The sequence below is a fragment of the Nerophis ophidion genome, linkage group LG06 (genome assembly GCF_033978795.1).
Source record: "Nerophis ophidion isolate RoL-2023_Sa linkage group LG06, RoL_Noph_v1.0, whole genome shotgun sequence".
Classification (NCBI taxonomy): domain Eukaryota; kingdom Metazoa; phylum Chordata; class Actinopteri; order Syngnathiformes; family Syngnathidae; genus Nerophis; species Nerophis ophidion.
In genome coordinates, this window is record NC_084616.1 from 20,247,444 (window position 1) to 20,272,168 (window position 24,725).

Here is a 24,725-nt window from a genome sequence, read left to right on the forward strand (position 1 = left end):
TCCGGCGTGGACGCGGCAGGACGGACACAAAGGGGACGGACTCGGGCCCGCTCCTTTTCAGCGGCGGCCCACAATGAGACTTGGCCCGGTTGGACTCGGACCCCGGCTTCCTCCGCCGTTGCCAGCAAGGGCCCGATTGTCCCCGAGTTCTCACACTCGCCCTCGGGCCCCCTCGCTTTCGACGCGCTGAATCCAAATTGGCTTTTCTTGTCTTCCAGGAATCTTTAAGCGCTTGTTTTGTGCTCCTCGCTAATAAAGGCCTGGCCCCCCCTCCTCCATCAGCCCCCCTCTCTTTATGCAAATGAGCGGCGGTGACGCTGAGCTGCCACGGGACGCACAAAGGCTGTCACAAGTGTTGGTCACACAGCAGCTGATGGATGACAGCCGCGAAGACAAGCGACTTGAGTCTTTGGACGTCGACTTGGCCGAGATCCGACGCTAAACGTGCAAGGTTTATGCGAGCCGACTTTGTTTGCTGGGCGAATTCCTGCAGCGACCATCTTTTGCTGCTCCTTGTCATCATGCTGGCTTTAGATTTAATCCCAGTCACTCTGCACCCTGACATTTGTGTGTGTGTGGTGACTACACACACACACACACACACACACACACACACACACGGGCTGACACCTGACACCTTATTTTGGCTTCTGTGTGCACGCTGTCATGCCGCACTTTGATGGACGTCCATTTTTTTATTCTCGGCTGCAGCTTTGCTCTCTTCTCACGCTCTTATGAAAATTAACGACTTAATTAATCCCTGTAATTAGCAATAATTCATGGCCAAATCTGCTTGAAAATGATGACCAGCAAAAAGAAGAACACATCTTGAGGGGAGCTGAACTTTTTTTTAGGGGTTTTTTTTGCTTGTCATTCGCAATCCTAACACATATGTTATTATTTCTTACGCATTCTAAATCCTAAATAAATGTTAGAAAAAGTCAGCTAATGATGGAGTTAACAGGAGTCGCTCTATTCCGCCAGAAACATAAACATCCAAAAACCTCCATCAAGGTTTTTTTAGTAGTATCTAGTAACGTTCATCATAACATGTAATGTTTACATATTTTCATCATACTGTAAGTATATATGTAATGTATTAAAATTCATAATATGTAATATTTACATATTTTCATCATACTGTAAGTATATATGTAATATAAAGTATAATTCATAATAACATATTTACATATTTTCATCATACTGTAAGTATATATGTAATATAAAGTATCATTCATAATAACATATTTACATATTTTCATCAAACTGAGTATATATGTAATGTAGTAACATTCATAATAACATGTAATATTTACATATTTTCATCATACTGTAGGTATATATGTAATATATAATAACATTCATTATATCATATCTACATATTTTCATCAAACTGTATGTATATATGTAGTATATAGTAACATTCATAATAATGTAATATTTACATAATTTCATCAAACTAAGTATATATGTAATATAGTAACACTCCTAATAACATGTAATATTTACATATTTTCATCATACTGCAAGTATATATGTAGTATCTAGTAACATTCATGATAACATGTAATATTTACATATTTTCATCAAACTGGAACTGTATGTATATATGTAATTAAGTATGTAATATTTACATATTTTCATTATGATGTAAGTATATACAGTATGTCATGAAGTAACATTCATAATAACATGTAATAATTACATATTTTAATCATACTGTAAGTATATATGTAGTATCTAGTAACATTCATAATAACATGTAATATTTACATAATTTCATTAAACTAAGTATATTTGTAATGTATTAACATTAATAACAATATGTAATATTTACATATTTTTAATATGATGTAAGTATATATGTAATATCTAGTAACATTCATAATAACATGTATTTTTTTACATATTTTCATCAAACTGTATGTATATATATAATGTTGTAACATTCATCATAACATGTAATATTTACATGTTTTCATTATGATGTAAGTATATACAGTATGTCAGGTAGTAACAATCATAATAACATGTAATAAATACATATTTTCATCATACTGTAAGTATATATGTAATAGAATAGAATAGAAAGTACTTTATTGAGCGCAGGGGGAAATAATAATATGTAATATTTACGTATTTTCATCATACTGTAAGTATGTATATATGTAATGTAGTAGCATTTATAATATGTAATATTCACGTATTTTCATAATACTGTATGTATATATGTAATGTAGTAACATTTATAATATGTAATATTCACGTATTTTCATAATACTGTAAGTATATATGTAATTTAGTAGCATTCATAATAACATGTCATATTTAAATATCATCATACTGTAAGTACATATGTCATGTAGTAACATTTATAATATGTCATATTTTTATATTTTCATGCCGCTGTAAATATAGAAGTGAATTGTGAATTATATTTATATAGCGCTTTTCTCTAGTGACTCTAAGCGCTTCACACAGTGAAACCCAATATCTAAGTTACATTTAAACCAGTGTGGGTAACACTGGGGGCACGTGGGTAAAGTGTCTTGCCCAAGGACAAAACGGCAATGAATAGGATGGCGGAAGTGGGAATCGAACCTGCAACCCTCAAGTTGCTGGCACGGCCACTCTACCAACGGAGCTATACCGCCATAGATGTAGTATCCGGTAATATTCATAAAAAAATGTCATATTTACATTATTTCATCATACTGTAAGCATATGTAGTAACATTCATAATAACATGTAATATTTACATTTTTTCATCTTTTTAAGTATTAATTTCATAAACGCATCACAACGTTCACTTTCCCTTTAACAACAAGAAGACTACTAATCATGGCAGACTTGATGAGAGACAACAAAAGACTAGTTTGGGACAAATGATGATCCAGAAACGTCGGTTTTTGAACCTGAATATTAGGAGGATGATCTACAAATTTTACAAGTTGTGTGCTAAACAGATGCAGCTTTAGTCAAACACTAAGCACCATGTAGCAGTATTTCTAAGTGCTAAACAAGATATACAAACATAATAAAATAATCACTTACTATACAATGTCTGCTCTCACTGGGATATAGACGGGTGGGATGGTTGAATCTTCCAGCACAATACTCCCTGTTAAGATGATGATCAATTTAGAATATTCCTCATGTAAACTAGCGATTATCATTTTGTTGAGTCTTCCGAGTCTAAGTTGGGAGCTGATCTAGTCAAAGTTGACCAATTTCTCGGCTTATGTCCACAACCTTCTACCATACGTGTGAGATGTATGATTTATAAGGTGATGTGTCACTACGCCAGAAAAGTAGTTCCTCTGTGTTGGCTCTTACAACAATGTCACAGTTTAATATGCAGATCAGAATATGGAAATAAAGCATCAGTGCTCGTTTTTGTATGTTTTTTAAGAGGACTTTGCAGACAGAATAGATGAATCCACGTTACCTGTGTTAGCTGCTTCTTACTAGCACTTTTTCATGATTTAGAACCCACAGAAAAGGCAAAGACGTGCTCGTGTCTTATAAGAATGGTGGGTGAAAAAACATCAAAATTGGCGTCACTCACCTGACTTCCACGCCCACACTCTTCCTCGATCATTTACAGTAGAAACGATATCGATACGGAAAAGTGATTGTGATATTTTTTTGGAGCGATATCATGTTGATTTGAATAATAATTCCTTTATGCGCCTGCAAAGCAGGAGTAAAAGTTTCGCCGAGCCTAGCCGACCCTATAAGGCGAGGTGGTGTGACTGTAGGGATCTGGCTGTTACCATGGTAACAGTAACAATGTTTGATTTCTATGTTGTGTTCTGTTAGGTTGCAGCGATGCATTATTTTAGGAATTGAGTAATCTGTTGTTCGATTAATGGAACAGTCAGTTAAAACACACCTTACAGACTCTAATAAGCTTTATTATCGTTTTCTCATGCTCATTTTCAACGTGGAAATTCCATTTTCCACATGTTTGCGTGTCAATAAGATTGCAGAAATGTATAAAGTTCCTGATGCTTTATACGGTCTGAATTGGTCCGTTTTGAAATGTTACACATGTTAAACGATTAATCTGGGAAAAAACTATTTTATTCAAAGTTATTTTCTAATTAAATAATTTATTTAATCAAATAATTTGATATAGTACTACTAAATATAACTAGATGAGGCAATTCCTGAAGGAATTGCGTGTGAATGCTTTAATGCTGAAGTTGAACTGACATTCTGACACAATGTAGTATGAATGTAAGAATAGTTTGAATGTTGAAGAGTTTGAAATTCCAGGAAAACGGGAATTTGGTTTGGAGCATGGGAAAATGTTAGTTTGAATGTCCAGGATGAGTGGGATGTGTTGATGTTGGAATGGTTTGAATCGGTTGAAAAATGTGGGAATTGTGCAACTCGGAAACATGCCCCATTCGTTTTAATGGGAACTTCCTGGAAATTTGGGAATTTTGGGAAAAGCGGGATTTTTAAAAAAATGATTAGGAACAAGAATGTCTAGAATGAGCTGAATTTGTTGCCGTTGGAATCGTTTAAATCGGTCAAGAAATGCTGAAGCAGAAACAGTTTTTTAATTGAGAAATGGTATTATGGAATTTCGGATAAAAAAGGGAATTTTTCAAGTTCTTAAACAAACTTTTTTTTTTCCTGACTAAGAGGAATGTTTTGACAGGGGAACGGTTTGAATCGTTTGAACGATGTGGGAATTGTGCAACTTGGAAAAATGTCCCATTTATTTCAATGGGAACTTCTGGAAATTCAGGAAAACCGGGAATTTTTAGAAATTGATTAGGAGCATGAATGTCCTGAATGAGCTGAATTGGTTGGCGTTGGAATCGTTTAAATCGGTCAAAAAATGTTGAAGTAGTAACAGTTTCTTAATTGAGAAATGGTTTTGTGGAATTTTGGAAAAAACGGGAATTTTTCAAGTTCTTAAACAAACTTGTTTTTTTTGCTGACTAAGAGGAATGTTTTGACAGTGGACCGGTTTGAATCGTTTGAACAATGTGTGAATTGTGCAACTTGGAAAAATGTCCCATTTATTTCAATGGGAATTTCCTGGAAATTTGGGGAATTCAGGAAAAGCGGGAATTTTTTGAAAATGATTAGGAGCATGAATGTCCAGAATGAGCTGAATTCGTTGGTGTTGGAGCCGTTTAAATCGGTCAAAAAATGTTGAAGTAGTAACAGTTTCTTAATTGAGAAATGGTTTTATGGAATTTTGGAAAAAAACGGGAATTTTTCAAGTTCTTAAACTTGTTTTTTTTGCTGACTAAGAGGAATGTTTTGACAGTGGAGCGGTTTGAATCGTTTGAACAATGTGGGAATTGTGCAACTTGGAAAAATATCCCATTTATTTCAGTGGAAATTTCCTGGAAATTTGGAAAATTCAGGAAAAGTGGGAATTTTTTGAAAATGATCAGGAGCATGAATGTCCTGAATGAGCTGAATTCGTTGGTGTTGGAATCGTTTGAATCGGTCAAAAAATGTTGGAGTAGTAACAGTTTCTAAATTGAGAAATGGTATTACGAAATTTCGCAAAAAACGGGAATTTTCAAGTTCTTTAACAAACTAGTTTTTTTCCCAGACTAAGTGGAATTTTTTGACAATGGAATGGTTTGAATCGGTTTAAAAATGTGGGAATTGTGCAACTCGGAAACATGCCCCATTCATTCCAATAGGAACTTACTGGAAATTTGGGAATTTCAAGAAAAGTGGAATTATTTAGAAAATGATTAGGGGCATGAATGTCCTGAATGAGCTGAATTGGTTGGTGTTGGAACCGTTTGAATCAGTCAAGAAACGTTGAAGTAGTAACAGTTTTTAAATTTAATTTAATTTAATTTAATTTATTACGGAATTTCGCTAAAAAATGGGAATGTTTCAAATTCTTAAACCAAGTTTTGTTTTTGTTCTATGAGGAATGTTTTGACATTGGAATGGTTTGAATCGGTTGAAAAATGTTGGAATTGTGCAACTCGGAAACATCCCCCATTCATTTCAAGGGGTACTTCATGAAAATTTGGGAATTTAGAGAAAAGCGGGATTTAAAAAAATATATATATTTAGAGCATGAATTTCCTGAATGAGCTGAATTGGTTGCTGTTGGAATTGATTAAATCGGTCAAAAAATGTTGAAGTAGTAATAGTTTTTTAATTGAGAAAGGGTATTATGGAATTTCGAAAAAAAAATGAGAATTTTTCAAATTCTTAAACCAAGTTTTGTTTTTTTTTCTATGAGGAATGTTTTGACATAGGAATGGTTTGAATCGGTGGGAAAATGTTTCAATGGGAACTTCCTGGAAATTTGGGAATTTAGGGAAAAGCGGGATTTAAAAAATATATATATATATTAGGAGCATGAATGTCCTGAATGAGCTAAATTGGTTTTTCTTGGAATCGTTTAAATCGGTGGAAAAATGTTGAAGTAGTAAAGTTTTTTAATTGAGAGATGGTATTATGGAATTTTGGAAAAAACGGGAATTTTTCAAGTTCTTAAACAAACTTGTTGACTAAGAGGAATGTTTTGACAGTGGAACGGTTTGGATCGTTTGAACGATGTGGGAATTGTGCAACTTGGAAAAATATCCCATCTATTTCAATGGGAATTTCCTGTAAATTTGGGAAATTCAGGAAAACCGGGATTTTTTTTTAAATAATTAGGAGCATGAATGTCCTGAATGAGCTGAATTGGTTGGTGTTGGAATCGTTTAAATCGGTGAAGAAATGTTGAAGTAGTAACAGTTTCTAAATTGTATTACGGAATTTCGGGGGAAAAAAAGGGAATTTTTCAAATTCTTAAACCAAGTTTTGTTTTTGTTCTATGAGGAATGTTTTGACATTGGAATGGTTTGAATCGGTTGAAAAATGTTGGAATTGTGCAACCCCGGAAACATCCCCCATTCATTTCAATGGGTACTTCCTGAAAATTTGGGAATTTAGAGAAAAGCAGGATTTAAAAAAATATATATATTTAGAGCATGAATGTCCTGAATGAGCTGAATTGGTTGCTGTTGGAATTGATTAAATCGGTCAAAAAATGTTGAAGTAGTAATAGTTTTTTAATTGAGAAAGGGTATTATGGAATTTCGAAAAAAAATGGGAATTTTTTAAATTCTTAAACCAAGTTTTTTTTTTTTTTCTATGAGGAATGTTTTGACATAGGAATGGTTTGAATCGGTGGGAAAATGTTTCAATGGGAACTTCCTGGAAATTTGGGAATTTATGGAAAAGCGGGATTTAAAAAATATGTATATATTAGGAGCATGAATGTGCTGAATGAGCTACATTGGTTAGTGTTGGAATCGTTTAAATCGGTGGAAAAATGTTGAAGTAGAAACGTTTTTTAATTGAGAGATGGTATTATGGAATTTTGGAAAAAATGGGAATTTTTCAAGTTCTTAAACAAACTTGTTGACTAAGAGGAATGTTTTGACAGTGGAACGGTTTGAATCGTTTGAACGATGTGGGAATTGTGCAACTTGGAAAACTATCCCATCTATTTCAATGGGAATTTCCTGTAAATTTGGGAAATTCAGGAAAACCGGGATTTTTTTTTTAAATAATTAGGAGCATGAATGTCCTGAATGAGCTGAATTGGTTGGTGTTGGAATTGTTTAAATCGGTGAAGAAATGTTGAAGTAGTAACAGTTTCTAAATTGTATTATGGAATTTCGGGGGAAAAAAAGGGTATTTTTCAAATTCTTAAACCAAGTTTTGTTTTTGTTCTATGAGGAATGTTTTGACATTGGAATGTTTTGAATCGGTGGAAAAATGTTGGAATTGTCCAACAATGGGAACTTCCTGGAAATTTAGGAATTTAGAGAAAAGCGGGATTTAAAAAAATATATATATTTAGAGCATGAATGTCCTGAATGAGCTGAATTGGTTGCTGTTGGAATTGTTTAAATCGGTGAAGAAATGTTGAAGTAGTAAAGTTTTTTAATTTAAAAATTGTATTATGGAATTTTGAAAAATACGGGAATTTTTCAAGTTCTTAACCAAACTTGTTTTTTTTTCCTGACTGAGCGGAATGTTTTTACAGTGTGGTTGTTTGAATAGGTTGAACCATAAGGGAATTGTGCAACTTGGAAAAATGTCCCATGGTAACTTCCTAGAAATTTGGGAATTTCGGGAAAAGCGGGATTTCCAAAAAAATGTTTATGAGTATGAATGTTCTGAATGAGCTGAATTGGTTAGCGTTAGAATTGTTTGAATCGGTCAAGAAATGTTGAAATAGTATGTTTTTTACAAACCCCGTTTCCATATGAGTTGGGAAATTGTGTTAGATGTAAATATAAACGGAATACAATGGTTTGCAAATCATTTTCAACCCATATTCAATTGAATATGCTACAGAGACAAGATATTTGATGTTCAAACTCATAAACATTATTTTTTTTGCAAAAAAATTATTTCATTTCGAATTTCATGGCTGCAACACGTGCCAAAGTAGTTGGGAAAGGGCATGTTCACCACTGTGTTACATCACCTTTTTTTTTTTACACTCAATAAATGTTTGGGAACTGAGGAAACTAATTGTTGAAGCTTTCAAAGTGGAATTCTTTCACATTCTTGTTCTATGTAGAGCTTCAGTCGTTCAACAGTCCGGGGTCTCCGCTGTCGTAATTTATGCTTCATAATGCGCCACACATTTTCGATGGAAGACCGGTCTGGACTGCAGGCGGGCCAGGAAAGTACCCGCACTCTTTTTTTTACGAAGCTACACTGTTGTAACACTTGTCTTGCTGAAATAAGCAGGGGCGTCCATGATAACGTTGCTTGGATGACAACATATGTTTCCCCAAAACCTGTATGGGCCTTTCAGCATTAATGGTGCCTTCACAGATGTGTAAGTCATCCATCCCTTGGGCACTAATACAGTGTTTGATGGGCATTCCTCAACTTTATCAGTATTTATTGCCACTTTTCCCAACTTTTTTGTCACGTTTTGCTGGCATCAAATTCTAAAGTTGATGATTATTTGCAAACTAATTTTTTTTTATCAGTTTGAACATCAAATATCTTGTCTTTGTAGTGCATTCAATTGAATATGGGTTGAAAATGATTTGCAAATCATTGTATTCCGTTTTTATTTACATCCAACACAATTTCCCAACTCATATGGAAACGGGGTTTGTAATTGAGAAATCGTACTTTGGAATTTTGGAAATAAAGGGTATTTTTCAAGTTCCTAAACCAACTTGGTATATTGTCCTGACTAACAGGATTGTTTTGACACTGGAATGGTTGAAATAGGTTGAAAAATGTGAAAGGAGTCATCACACTAAAAAAGATTGGAAATAAGGTTAGAAAAAAAACGGAATTCCTGGAAATTTGTTTAACGTGTACAAATTATTGTCTGAATTTCCAGGATTAATTGAATGTGTTGAAGGTGAAATGGGAATTGTGGGAGTATAAAAAATGGACAATGCATTTTGAATGGGGAAAATTTCCCTGGAAATCCGGGATTTTTTTTTAGAAGGACATAACACCTGAACAGGCTGAATATCTTGAATTGGAACGGTTTGAATCGAATGAAATATGTGGGAGTTGTGGAACTTTGAAGAAGGTCCCCTTCCTTTCAATGGCATTTTCAAGAAAATAATTGTAATTTTGGGAAAAGCGGGATATTTTTTTTTTTGAAAATGCTAAAACATTTGAATGTTCTGAATAAGTTCAAATGTTTATGTAGTTACATTTTTATTGAGAAATTGCATTATCATTATAGTATTATTATAATACCTGGAATTTCGGGAAAACCTGGAGTTTTTCCAGTTCAGAAAGCAACTTTTTTTTTTTTTTTCCTGATTAAGAGGAATGATTTGACAGTGGAACGGTTGAAGTGGTTTGAAAAATGTGGGAGGAGTAGTCAACAGAAAAATGGGTAAAAAAAATAATAATTCCAGGAATTCCTGGAATTGTTTAAAACTGGATAGTTTGAATGTGCAAGACCAGTGGAAATATGTTGAAGGTAAAATGGTCTGATACGGTTAAAAAATCTCGAAATGGTGGAAGTTGGAAGACGTAAACAAGCAGTGTGACACACACACACACACACACACACACACACACACACACACACCCTCGCTCACAGGTGTACGTTCTTACCTGAAATACCTCATTATGCACACACCCACCTGTACCCATGTGACACTTAAGACACGCCCACTGCTCCTTGATACCCCTAATTATGTCTTCTTTGACAATGATAAGAGTGTTAATTGGGATTATTTATGATGTAAACACTAGGTGCCATCATGGTATATTATGGTATATTCAACAATTATTACAGATCGACCCATTATCGGCCCAGTTGATTATTGTCACCGATATTTGGCATTTTGAACTATATCGGTATCGTATTTTTGTTTGTTTCATTTCTTTATTTTTCTAGCTACATTAGTAGGTACAATATATACACGTATGATATCAGTATTTACTAATAAATATTTTTTTACTACAACATAACTACATAAGTAGGTACAATAGATACAGGTATGATACCAGTATTTAATAATAAATATTTTTTACTACAACATAACTTCATCAGCAAGTACAATTTATACACGTATGATACTAGTATTTAGTAATACATATTTTTTTTACTACATTAGTGGGTACAATATATACACATATGGGACCAGTATTTTGTAATAAATATTTTTTACTACAACATAACTACTCCACTGGGTACAATATATACACACATGATACCAGTATAGATACAATAAATACTCAAATGATACCAGTATTTAGTAATAAATATATTTACTACAACATAACTACATCAGTAAGTACAATTTATACACGTATAATACCAGTACCTAGTAATAAATATTGTTTTACTACAACATAACTACATCAGTAAGTACAATTTATACACATATGATACTAGTATTTAGTAGTAAATATTTTTTTACAACATCATAACTACATAAGGAGGTACAATATATACACGTATGATACCAGTATTTAGTACTAAATATTTTTACTATATCAGTAAGTACAATTTACACATGTATATTACCAGTATTTAGTACTAAATATTGTTTTACTACAACATAACTACATAAGTAAGTACAATATATACACATATGACATCAGTATTTAGTAACAAATATTTTTCTACTACAACACAACTACATCAGTAGGAACAATATATGCACGTATGATACCAGTATTTATTAATATTTTTTACTACAACATAACTACATCAGCTATTACAATTTATACATGTATGATACCAGAATTAAGTAATAAATATTTTTTCAATACAACATAACTGTATCAGTAAGTACAATATATACACGAATCTACCAGTATTTAGTACTAAATATTTTTTTACTATAACATAATTTCATCATTAGGTACAATATATACACGTATGATACCAGTATTTAGTAATACATTTTTTTTTTACTACAACTACATCAATTTCTGGCGTCTTCCTGGTCCTGTTTTGTTTGTATTCACTCCTTCAGCGATGGAGTCACTCAAACAGCCTCCGTTTGCCTCACTTGCAGCGTTGGCTTATTAAAGGAGCGCCACGAGTTTCATGATCAATCAAAAAGGGCGACAGAGATGGATGGACGGACGTGAAGACGTCAGAAAAGATATCTCTTTGTGTAAATATCTTGACAAATATGAGTATGAATGTAAGTCAAGAAGAGCAGGCAGCAGCTCACACATTCTCATACTTTCTGTGACATCCAGGAAGAAATGTCTCGACTATAATCTTCGTGAAGGAGTACAGAATTGTTTTTATTTAAATGTTGACAATATTTCAGGAGGGAACCTTACAATGTATTAAATCCATAACGTGTGATAAAAGTGTATAAAATGGAGTAGATGAGTTATTGTGTCATATTTTGACCAATTTTATTTCAAAATAAAATGTTGATGCTCCTCTTATACACACGTAATAAAGGTGTTTGATGTTTTTTAATGATAAATCAAACACAACATCATACATTATGTCACTACCGGTCCCACTTTTTCTACAAAAAAATGTTGAATAAACGACTTAGTCTTGTCCAGATGTTTACTGACATATAATATTAATCTTTGATTACTTTTACTGCACAAGAATATCACCTCCAAATATCATTTATCGGCCTAATCAAGGAATAATAGTCGGTATCAGTATCGGTCCTGAAAAAAATTGGTCGATCTATACTGTATTCATTAGTATAAAAGTAAACATTTGGCCTCTTCAACGTTAATGTTGTACTTTTCCGAGAACATTGCTACAAAGTGTCCCTATTAGTTCAGAAATGCGAGTGTAATTAGAGAAGTTGTTGCAGTTCTAGGAGCTTTGTTGGTGTATTCAAAGTTCCAGGGACTTGATGCGGTATGAATTTGATGAATTTTTAATCAAGTATTTACACCCGTTGAAGGATTAATCGAAGCAACAGAGGGTAAATCAAAGTATTTTCCTTTTTGATTGACTCGATGAATGGTAAGTCGACAGGAAGTGACGTAACCCTGGTGGGGTGACAGGAAGTGTGTTGAATTATTATTATTATTATTATTATTATTTTTAATTGAACAACAAACATATATCCACAATGTACATACAAGTCAAGGTACTTTCAACATATTTAACAATTTGCACATCAGGTTGAGCAAATTATGAGTTTAACTAAACATGTCAAGGAAAGAAAATAAAAGCAAATAGAGGATTAAAACTAATAAGAAACAATTTGATAGAATACAAAAGACAAAAAGGGCTAATTAAGTCACTTTACAATTTGTTCAATAATGATAAATTATTTGAGGGCTTTTGTACTTTTAATCATTTTCCAAGATTCAATTGATATTTTTAATTCATTAAACCAATTAGAAAATGTAGGTTCTTACTTTCAGAAATCGACATTTATGTTGAAAAATTTTTACTTGGAGCATAATTATGTTGACGAACATTTTTATGTTACCATCATTTATAAATATGCCAAATGTGATCTCTTCTATAGCACAGAACCCAAAACCAGTGAAGTTGGCACGTTGTGTAAAAGGTAAATAAAAACAGAATACAATGATTTGCAAATCCTTTTCAACTTGTATTCAATTTAATAAACTGCAAAGACAAGATATTTAATGTTCGAACAGGAAAACTTTCCATCCATCCATCCATCCATCATCTTCCGCTTATCCGAGGTCGGGTCGCGGGGGCAGCAGCCTAAGCAGGGAAGCCCAGACTTCCCTATCTCCAGCCACTTCGTCTAGCTCTCCCCGGGGGATCCCGAGGCGTTCCCAGGCCAGCCGGGAGACATAGTCTTCCCAACGTGTCCTGGGTCTTCCCCGTGGCCTCCTACCAGCTGGACGTGCCCTAAACACATCCCTAGGGAGGCGTTCGGGTGGCATCCTGACCAGGAAAACTTTATTTTTTGCAAATATATGCTAATTTGGAATTTCATGCCTGCATCATGTTTCAAAATAGCTGGCACAAGTGGCAAAAAAGACTGAAAAAGTTGCGGAATGCTCATCAAACGCTTATTTGGAACATCCCACAGGTGAACAGGCTAATTTGGAACAGGTGGGTGCCATGATTGGGTATAAAAGCAGCTTCCATGAAATGCTCAGTCATTCACAAACAAGGACGGGTCGAGGGTCATGACTTTGTGAACAAATGCCTGAGCAAACGTCCAACAGTTTAAGAACAACATTTCTCAACCAGCTATTGCTAGGAATATAAGGATTTCACCATCTAAGGTCCGTAATAGCATCAAAAGGTTCAGGATTTCTACAGAAAACCACTGTCAGTGACGACAGTTGGTCGCTACATCTGTAAGTGCAAGTTAAAACTCTACAATGCAAAGCGAAAGCCATTTATCAACAACACCCAAAAACGCCGCTGGCTTTGCTGTGCCCGAGCTCATCTAAGATGGACTGATGTAAAGTGTAAAAGTGTTCTGTGGTCTGGCGAGTCAACATTTGAAATTGTTTTGGGAAACTTTAGACATTGTGTCCTCCGAACCAAAGAGGAAAAGAACCATCCGGATTGTTCTAGGCACAAAGTTGAAAAGCCAGCATCTGTGATGGTATGGGGGTGTATTAGTGGCCAAAGCATGGGTAACTTACACATCTGTGAAGGCACCGTTGATGCTGAAAGATACATACAGGTTTTGGAGCAACATTTGTTGTCATTCAAGCGACGTTATCATGGACGCCCCTGCTTATTTCAGCGAGACAATGCCAAGTCACGTTTTACAACAGCGGGGCTTCATAGTAAAAGAGTGCGGGTACTAGACTGGCCTGCCTGTAGTCCAGACCTGTCTCCCATTGAAAATGTGTTGCGCAAAATGAAGCCTAAAATACCACAACGGTTGAACAACTTAAGCTGCACATCAAGCAAGAATGGGAAAGAATTCCACCTAAAAAGCTTCAAAAATGTGTTTCCTCAGTTCCCAAACGTTTATTGAGTGTTGTTAAAAGGAAAGGCCATGTAACAAAGTGGTAAAAATGGCCCTGTGACAACTTTTTTGCAACTTGTTGCTGCCATTAAATTCTAAGTTAATAATTATTTCCCCCCCCCCAAAAAATGTTTTTCCATCGTGAACATTAAGTATCTTGTCTTTGCAGCAATTGAATATAAGTTGAAAAGGAATTGCAAATCTTTGTATTCTGTTTTTATTTACGACTTACACAACATGCCAACTTCACTGGTTTTGGATTTTGTAGATGAGCTCTGGCCCAAAAAAGCCGGCTGTCTTTCTGGGTGTTGTTGATAAATCGCGTTCGCTTTTGCATTGTAGAGTTTTAACTTGCACTTACAGCTGTAGCGACAAACTGTAGTTACTGACAGTGGCTTTCTGAAGTGTTTCTGAGCGCATGTGGTGATATCCTTTACACACTGATGTCAATTTTTGATGCAGTACCGTCTGAGGGATCGAAGGTCACAGTGATTTCTCCAGAGTCTCTAAACCTTTCGAATGATATCACGGACCGTAGATGGTGAAATCCCTAAATTCCTTGCTATAGCTCGTTAAGAAATGTTCTTAAACTATTGGACAATTTGCTCACGCATTTGTTGACAAAGTGGTGACCCTCGCCCCATCCTTGTTTGTGAATGACTGAGCACTTCATGGCAGCTGCTTTTATACCCAATCATGGCACCCACCTGTTCCCAATTAGCCCGTTCACCTGTGGGATGTTCCAAATAAGCGTTTGATGAGCATTCCTCCACGTTCTCAGTCTTTTTTTCCCCCTTGTGCCAGCTTTTTTGAAACATGTTGCAGGCATCAAATTTCAAATGAGCTAATATTTGCAAAAAATAACTAAGTTTTCCAGTCCGAACGTTAAATATCTTGTCTTTGCAGTCTATTCAATTGAATATAAGTTGAAACGGATTTGCAAATCATCGCATTCTGTTTTTATTTACGAATTACATAACGTGCCAACTTCATTGGTTTTGGATTTTGTAGATGAGCTCTGGCCCAGTGAAGCCGGTGGCGTTTCTGGATGTTGTTGATAAATCTGGTTTGCTTTTGCGTTGTCGAGTTTTAACTTGCACTTACAGATGTAAGGTCCAACTGTAGTTACTGACAGAGGTTTTCTGAAGTGTTCCTGAGCCCATGTGGTGATATCCTTTACACACTGATGTCATCAAATAAGAGTTTGATGAGCATTCCTCAACTTTTCTCAGTCTTTTTTGCCCCTTGTGCCAGCTTTTTTGAAACATGTTGCAGGCATCAAATTCCAAATGAGCAAATATTTGCAAAAAATAAACAAAGTTTTCCAGTTCGAACGTTAAATATTTTTTCTTTGCAGTCTATTCTATTGAATATAAGTTGAAAGGGATTTGCAGATAACTGTATTCTGTTTTTATTTACCATTTACAAAAGGCGCCAACTCTACTGGTTTTGAATTTTGTAGATGAGCTCTGGCCCAGCAAAGCCGGCGGCGTTTCTGTGTGTTGTTGATAAATCTGGTTCGCTTTTGCATTGTCGAGTTTTAACATGCACTTACAGATGTAACGTCCAACCGTAGTTGCTGACAGTGGTTTTCTAAAGTGGTCTCAGCCCATTTAGTGATATCCTTTACACACTGGTGAGCATTCCTCAACTTTCTCAGTCTTTTTTTCCACTTGCGCCAGCTTTTTTTAAACGTTTTGCAGGCATCAAATTCGAAATGAGCTAATATTTGCAAAACATAAACAAAGTTTTCCTGTTCGAACGTTAACCGAAGGTGTTTGTGTGCCGGCAGGTCCTGGAGAAGAACATGCGGCTGGAATGCAAGTGTCACGGGGTGTCGGGCTCCTGCACCACCAAAACCTGCTGGACCACCCTCCCCAAGTTCCGCCAGCTGGGCTACATTCTCAAGGAGAAATACGCCCAGGCCCTGCACGTGGAGGCGGTCAAAGCCAGCCGCAACAAGCGGCCCAAGTTCCTGAAGATCAAGAAGCCCCACTCGTACCGGAAGCCCTCCGACACGGACCTGGTGTACACGGACAAGTCGCCCAACTACTGCGAGGCGGACGCCGTGACGGGCAGCCTGGGCACGCAGGGGCGCGCCTGCAACAAGACGGCGGCGCAGCACGCCGGCGCCTGCGACCTGATGTGCTGCGGCCGCGGCTACAACACGCACCAGTACTCCCGCGTCTGGCAGTGCAACTGCAAGTTCTTGTGGTGCTGCTCCGTCAGGTGCAACACCTGCAGCGAGAGGACCGAGGTGTACACGTGCAAGTGACCGCGTTGCGAGCGGACCCCGGCTGCACGAGGAGCTTCTACTGAGCGCTGGACACGTGGAATATTTAATAACTGTCGACTAGAGAATGGAGAAACATTGGTATTAATTTATTTGACAAGAACTACTGATGTGGGGGTCAACAAAAAACTCAGTGTTGGGAGGGTTAGTTTGTTCAAGGGATGAGTTTTTTTTATTTTTATTATTAACTTTTGACCCGCTTGCTGTACGTCTTCCTCACATTTGCTGCTAGTCCCGAATTGTTTAGCGTCACAAACACTGGCACATGTTCCACTTCATAGAGTATATTTTGTAAGAGCCTATTTTTGTATGGATGTCTTATTTATATCTGTTGCTTAATATTCCACCTTCAACTGGACCTGCGCCTCTTTGGAATGCTATTTCTTATCCACAATCCTTGGGCAAGACAAGAACGCACAGGTTTTTGTTTTATTTTATGTGTTTTTGCATTCTAAATCGTAAATAAACAGTAGCAAAAGTCAGCTAACAATGGAGCCAATAGGAAACTTCTATTTTTGAGCCTGAATATAATGAGGAGGATCTACAAGTTTTAGAAAACAGACAAACACCAAGCGTCATGTAGCACTATTGCTAAGTGCGAAAAAAACTGTATAAAACAATCACCTTTACTAAAATAATATAAAAAGAACAACTTAAAATCTTGTCCAGATGTTTACTGATATATAATATTCACACAGACACTAAGCGTCATGTAGCAGTATTGCTAAGTACTAAGCAATTACAAACGTAATAAAACAATCACTTACTTTACAATGTCCGCTCTCACTGGGATGAAGACTGAGGGGATGTTTATATATTCCCTTTTACATCAACAATTCATCATGTAGCAGTATTGCTAAGTGGTAAACAAGATATACAAACATAATAAAACAATCACTTACTGTCCACTGTCATTGAGATAAAGACGGATGGGTTGTTTTATATATTTCACTTTACATCAACAAATCATCATAGGCCTCAAGAAGGGTTAAAAAAAAAACAGATTTTGTGGGTCTTTCTGGCCATTTCCGGGTCTAAGTTGGATGTCAAAGTTTACCAACTTGATTTTTCAATTTTTGCATCCGAAATCGTAAACAAACAGTAGCAAAAGTCGGCCAACAATGGAAACTTTTATTTTTGAGCCTGAAAATAATGAGGAGGATCTACAAGTTTTAGAAACCAAACACCAAGCGTCATGTAGCACTATTGCTAAGTGTGAAAAAACAGTATAAAACAATCACTTACTGTACAATGTCCACTCTCACTTACAGTGCAATATATAAGTGTTATAAAAGGGTATAACATGGAGTTATTGTCATATTTTGACCAATTTTATTTAGAAATAAAATGTTGATGCTCCTCTTAGACACACGTAATTAAGGTGTTTTTTGATGATGAATTAAAGGCAACATCAAACATTATGTCACTATTGTTCTCACCTTTACTAAAATAATATAAAAAGAACAACTTAAAATCTTGTCCAGATCTCTACTGATATATTTTATTCACACAAACACAAAGCATCATGTAGCAGTATTGCTAAGTACTAAGCAAGATATATAAACAATATTGAAAAAGTCACTGCACAATGTCTGCACTCACAGGGATAAAGACTGATGAGATTTTTATATCTTCCCCTTTACATCAACAATTCATCATGTAGCAGTAGTGCTAAGAGGTAAACAAGATATACAAACATAATAAAACAATCACTTACTGTGCAATGTCCGCTCTCACCGGGATGAAGACTGATGGGATGTTTATATCTTCCCCTTTACGTCAACAAATCCTCATAAGCCTCACAAAGGATTAAAAAATGTTTTTTGTGTCTTTCTGGCCATCTCCGGGTCTTAGTTGGAGGTCAAAGGTGACCAAATTGTTTTTTCTTTTTTTGCATGCTAAATCGTAAATAAATAGTAGCAAAAGTCAGCTAACAATGGAGCCAATGGGAAACTTCTATTTTTGAGCCTGAATATAATGAGGACCTACAATTTTTCGAAAACAGACAAACACCAACCGTCATGTAGCACTATTGCTAACTGTGGAAAAAACAGTATAAAACAATCACTTACTCTTTTTTGATGATAAATTAAAGGCAACATCAAATATTATGTCACGACTGGTCCCACCTTTACTAAAACAATGTTAAAAGAACAACTTAAAGTCTTGTCCAAAGGTTTACTGACATAATATTCACACAAACACAAATCATCATGTAGCAGTATTGCTAAGTGCTTAGCAAGATATACAAACAAAAATAAAAAATCACTTACTGCTCAATGTCTGCACTCACAGGGATAAAGACTGATGGGCTGTTTATATATTCGCTTTTACATCAACAATTCATCATGTAGCAGTAATGCTAAGAGGTAAACAACATATACAAACATAATAAAACAATCACTTACTGTACAATGTCCGCTTTCACCGGGATGAAGACAGATGGGATGTTTATATCTTCCCCTTTACATCAACAAATCCTCATAGGCCTCACAAAGGATTAAAACATGTTTTTTGTGTCCTTCCGGCCATCTCCGGGTCTTAGTTGGATGTCAAAGTTGACCAAAATGTTTTTTCTTTTTCTTCATGCTGAATCATAAATAAATAGTAACAAAAGTCAGCTAACAATGGAGCCAATAGGAAACTTCCATTTTTTAGCCTGAATATAATGAGGAGGGCCTACCATTTTTAGAAAACCGACAAACACCAAGCGTCATGTAGCACTATTGCTAAGTGCGGAAAAAAACAGTATAAAACAATCACTTACTCTACAATGTCCACTCTCACTTACAGTGCAATATATAAGTGTTATAAAAGGGTATAACATGGAGTTATTGTCATTTTTTTACCAATTTTATTTAGAAATAAAATGATGCTCCTCTTAGACACACGTATTTAAGGTGTTTGGTGTTTTTTGATGATAAATTAAAGGCAACATCAAACATTATGTCACTATTGTTCTCACCTTTACTAAAATAATATTAAAAGAACAACTTAAAATCTTGTCCAAAGGTTTACTGACGTATAATACTCACACAAACACAAAGCGTCCTGTAGCAGTATTGCTAAGTACTAAGCAAGATATACAAACAATATAAAAAAAACACTTACTGCACAATGTCTGCACTCACAGGGATAAAGACTGATGGGATTTTTATTTCTTCCCCTTTACATCAACAATTCATCATGTAGCAGTAGTTCTAAGAGGTAAACAACATATACAAACATAATAAAACAATCACTTACTGTACCATGTCCACTGTCATTGAGATAAAGACGGATGGGTTGTTTTATATATTCTACTTTACATCAACAAATCATCATAGGCCTCATAAAGGGTTAAAAAAAATAGATTTTGTGTGTCTTTCTGTCCATTTCCGTGTCTAAGTTGGATGTCAAAGTTTACCAATTTGATTTTCCAATTTTTGCATGCTAAATCGTAAACACACAGTAGCAAAAGTCGGACAACAATGAAACCAATAGAAAACTTCTATTTTTGAGCCTGAACATAATGAGGACGATCTACAATTTTTTGAAAAAGACAAACACCAAGCATCATGTAGCACTATTGCTAAGTGCGAAAAAACAGTATAAAACAATCACTTACTGTACAATGTCCGCTCTCACTTACAGTGCAATATATCCACAAAGTGTTATAAAAGGGTATAACATGGAGTTTTTGTGTCATATTTTGACCAATTTTATTTAGAAATAAAATGTCGATGCTCCTCTTAGACACACGTAATTAAGGTGTTTGGTGTTTTTTGATGATAAATTAAAGGCAACATCAAACATTATGTCACTATTGTTCTCACCTTTACTAAAATAATATAAAAAGAACAACTTAAAATATTGTCCAGATGTGTACTGATATATAATATTCACACAAACACAAAGCGTCCTGTAGCAGTATTGCTAAGTACTAAGCAAGATATATAAACAATATTTAAAAAATCACTTACTGCACAATGTCTGCACTCACAGGGATAAAGACTGATGAGATTTTTATATCTTCCCCTTTACATCAACAATTCATCATGTAGCAGTAGTGCTAAGAGGTAAACAACATATACAAACATAACAAAACAATCACTTACTGTACAATGTTCGCTCTCACTGGGATGAAGACTGATGGGATGTTTATATCTTCCCCTTTACTTCAACAAATCCTCATAGGCCTCACAAAGGATTAAAACATGTTTTTTTTGTCTTTATGGCCATCTCCGGGTCTTAGTTGGATGTCAAAGTTGACCAAATAGTTTTTTCTTTGTTTGCATCCTAAATCGTAAATAAATAGTAGCAAAAGTCAGCTAACAATGCAGCCAATAGGAAACTTCTATTTTTGAGCCTGAAATAATGAGGGGATCTACAAGTTTTATAAAACAGACAAACACCAAGCGTCATGTAGCACTATTGCTAAGTGCGAAAAAACAGTATAAAACAATCACGTACTGTTTTTTGATGATAAATTAAAGGCAACATCAAACATTATGTCCAGACTGGTCCCACCTTTACTAAAACAATGTTAAAGGAACAACTTAAAGTCTTGTCCAAAGGTTTACTGACATATAATATTCACACAAACACAAAGCGTCCTGTAGCAGTATTGCTAAGTACTAAGCAAGATATACTAACAATATAATACAAATCACTTACTGCACATGTCTGCACTCACAGGGATAAAGACTGATGAGATTTTTATATATTCCCCTTTACATCAACAATTCATTATGTCGCGGTATTGCTAAAAGGTAAACAACATATACAAACATAATAAAACAATCACTTACTGTACAATGTCCGCTTTCACTGGGATGAAGACTGATGGGATGTTTATATCTTCCCCTTTACGTCGACAAATCCTCATAGGCCTCACAAAGGATTAAAACATGTTTTTTGTGTCTTTCTGGCCATGTCCGGGTCTTAGTTGGATGTCAAAGTTGACCAAATTGTTTTTTGTCTTTTTTTGCATGCTGAATCGTAAATAAATAGTAGCAAAAGTCAGCTAACAATGGAGCCATTACGAAACTTCTATTTTTGAGCCTGAATATAATGAGGAGGATCTACAAGTTTAAGAAAACAGACAAACACCAAGCGTCATGTAGCACTATTGCTAAGTGCAAAAAAAAACTGTATAAAACAATCACTTACTGTTTTTTGATGATAAATTAAAGGCAACATCAAACATTATGTCCAGACTGGTCCCACCTTTACTAAAACAATGTTAAAAGAACAACTTAAAGTCTTGTCCAAAGGTTTACTGACGTATAATATTCACACAAACACGAAGCGTCCTGTAGCAGTATTGCTAAGTACTAAGCAAGATATACAAACAATACAAAAAAAATCACTTATCGCACAATGTCTGCACTCACAGGGATAAAGACTGATGAGATTTTTATATCTTCCCTTTTACATCAACAATTCATTATGTAGCAGTATTGCTAAGAGGTAAACAACATATACAAACATAATAAAACAATCACTTACTGTGCAATGTCCGCTCTAACTGGGATTAAGACTGATGGGATGTTTATATCTTCCCCTTTACTTCAACAAATCCTCATAGGCCTCACAAAGGATTAAAACATGCTTTTTTTGTGTCTTTCTGGCCATCTCCGGGTCTAAGTTGGATGTCAAAGTTGAACAACTTGTTTTTACTTTTTTTGCTTACAAAAATATAAATAAACAGTAGCAAAAGTTGGCTAACATTGGAGCCAATAGGAAACTTTTATTTTTGAGCTTGAAGGTAATGAGGAGGATCTACAAGTTTTAGAAAACAGACAAACACCAAGCGTCATGTAGCACTATTGCTAAGTGCGAAAAAACAGTATAAAACAATCACTTACTGTAAAATGTCCGCTCTCACTTACAGTGCAATATATCCACTAAGTGTTAGAAAAGGGTATAACATGGAGTTATTGTGTCATATTTAGACACATTTTATTTAGAAATAAAATGTCGATGCTCCTGTTTGATGTTTTTTGATGATAAATTAAAGGCAACATCAAACATTATGTCACTATTTTCTCACCTGTACTTAAATAATATAGAAAGAACAACTTAAAGTCTTGTCCAAAGGTTTACTGACATATAATATTCACACAAACTCAAAGCGTCCTGTAGCAGTATTGCTAAGTATTAAGCAAGATATACAAACAATATAAATAATCACTTACTGCACAATGTCTGCACTCACATGGATAAAGACTGATGAGATTTTTATATCTTCCCTTTTACATCAACAATTCATCATGTAGCAGTATTTCTAAGAGGTAAACAACATATACAAACATAATAAAACAATCACTTACTGTTCAATGTCCGCTCTAACTGGGATGAAGACTGATGGGATGTTTATATCTTCCCCTTTACTTCAACAAATTCTAATAGGCCTCACAAAGGATTAAAAAAAATTGTTTGTGTCTTTTTTTGCATGCTAAATCGCAAATTAATAGTAAAAAAAAGTCAGCTAACAATGGAGCCAATAGGAAACTTCCATTTTTGAGCCTGAATAGAATGAGGAGGACATACAAGTTTTAGAAAACAGACAAACACCAAGCGTCATGTAGCACTATTGCTAAGTGCGAAAAAACAGTATAAAACAATCACGTACTGTACAATGTCCACTCTCACTTACAGTGCAATATATCCACAAAGTGTTATAAAAGGGTATAACATAGAGTTATTGTCATATTTTGACCAATTTTATTTAGAAATAAAATGTCGATGCTCCTCTTAGACACACGTAATTAAGGTGTTTGGTGTTTTTTGATGATAAATTAAAGGCAACATCAAACATTATGTCACTATTGTTCTCACCTTTACTAAAATAATATAAAAAGAACAACTTAAAATATTGTCCAGATGTTTACTGATATATAATATTCACACAAACTCAAAGCGTCATGTAGCAGTATTGCTAAGTACTAAACAAGATATATAAACAATATTTTTTAAATCACTTACTGCACAATGTCTGCACTCACAGGGATAAAGACTGATGAGATTTTTATATCTTCCCCTTAACATCAACAATTCATCATGTAGCAGTATTGCTAAGTGGTAAACAAGATATACAAACATAATAAAACAATCACTTACTGTGCAACGTCCGCTCTCACTGGGATGAAGACTGATGGGATGTTTATATCTTCCCCTTTACTTCAACAAATCCTCATAGGCCTCACAAAGGATTAAAAAAATGTTTTTTTTGAGTCTTTTTGGCCATCTCCGGGTCTTAGTTGGATGTAGAAGTTCACCAAATTGTTTTTTTCTTTTTTTGCATGCTAAATCGTAAATAAATAGTAGCAAAAGTCAGCTAACAATGGAGCCAATAGGAAACTTCTATTTTTGAGCCTGAACGTAATGAGGAGGATCTACAATTTTAGAAACAGACAAACACTGAGCGTCTTGTAGCACTATTGCTAAGTGCGAAAAAACTGTATAAAACATTCACTTACTGTACAATGTCCGCTCTCACTTACAGTGCAATATATCCACTAAGTGTTATAAAAGGGTATAACATGGAGTTTTTGTGTCATATTTTGACCAATTTTATTGAGAAATAAAATGTCGATTCTCCTCTTAGACACACGTAATTAAGGTGTTTGATGTTTTTTGATGATAAATTAAAGGCAACATCAAACATTATGTCACTATTCTCACCTTTACTAAAATAATATAAAAAGAACAACTTAAAGTCTTGTCCAGATGTTTACTGACAGATAATATTCACACAAACACTAAGCGACGTGTAGCAGTATTGCAAAGTGCTAAGCAAGATATACAAACAATATAAAAATTCACAGGGATAAAGACTGATGGGATGTTGTTTATATCTTCCCCTTTACATCAACAATTCATCATGTCGCAGTATTGCTAAGTGGTAAACATGATAAAACAATCACTTACTGTACCATGTCCACTGTCATTGGGATAAGACTGATGGGATGTTTTATATATTCCCTTGTACATCAACAAGCCATTATAGCCTCACAAATGGTTAAAAAAAGGGT

The 24,725-nt window shown here is 35.1% G+C and overlaps 1 protein-coding gene across 2 annotated transcripts in view; it reads left to right on the forward strand.

The window, feature by feature from the left end:
- The window catches only part of LOC133554348 (protein Wnt-7a-like), a 73,305-nt gene that overhangs the window by 47,854 nt on the left and 726 nt on the right, over nt 1–24,725 (forward strand). For both annotated transcript variants that reach the window (XM_061902961.1, XM_061902962.1), the window contains one exon: nt 16,207–24,725. This exon is cut by the window's right edge and continues 726 nt beyond it. In XM_061902961.1, coding sequence (XP_061758945.1) covers nt 16,207–16,689 — 483 coding nt within the window. In that variant the 3' untranslated portion in view covers nt 16,690–24,725. The remainder of the gene's footprint in view (nt 1–16,206) is intronic.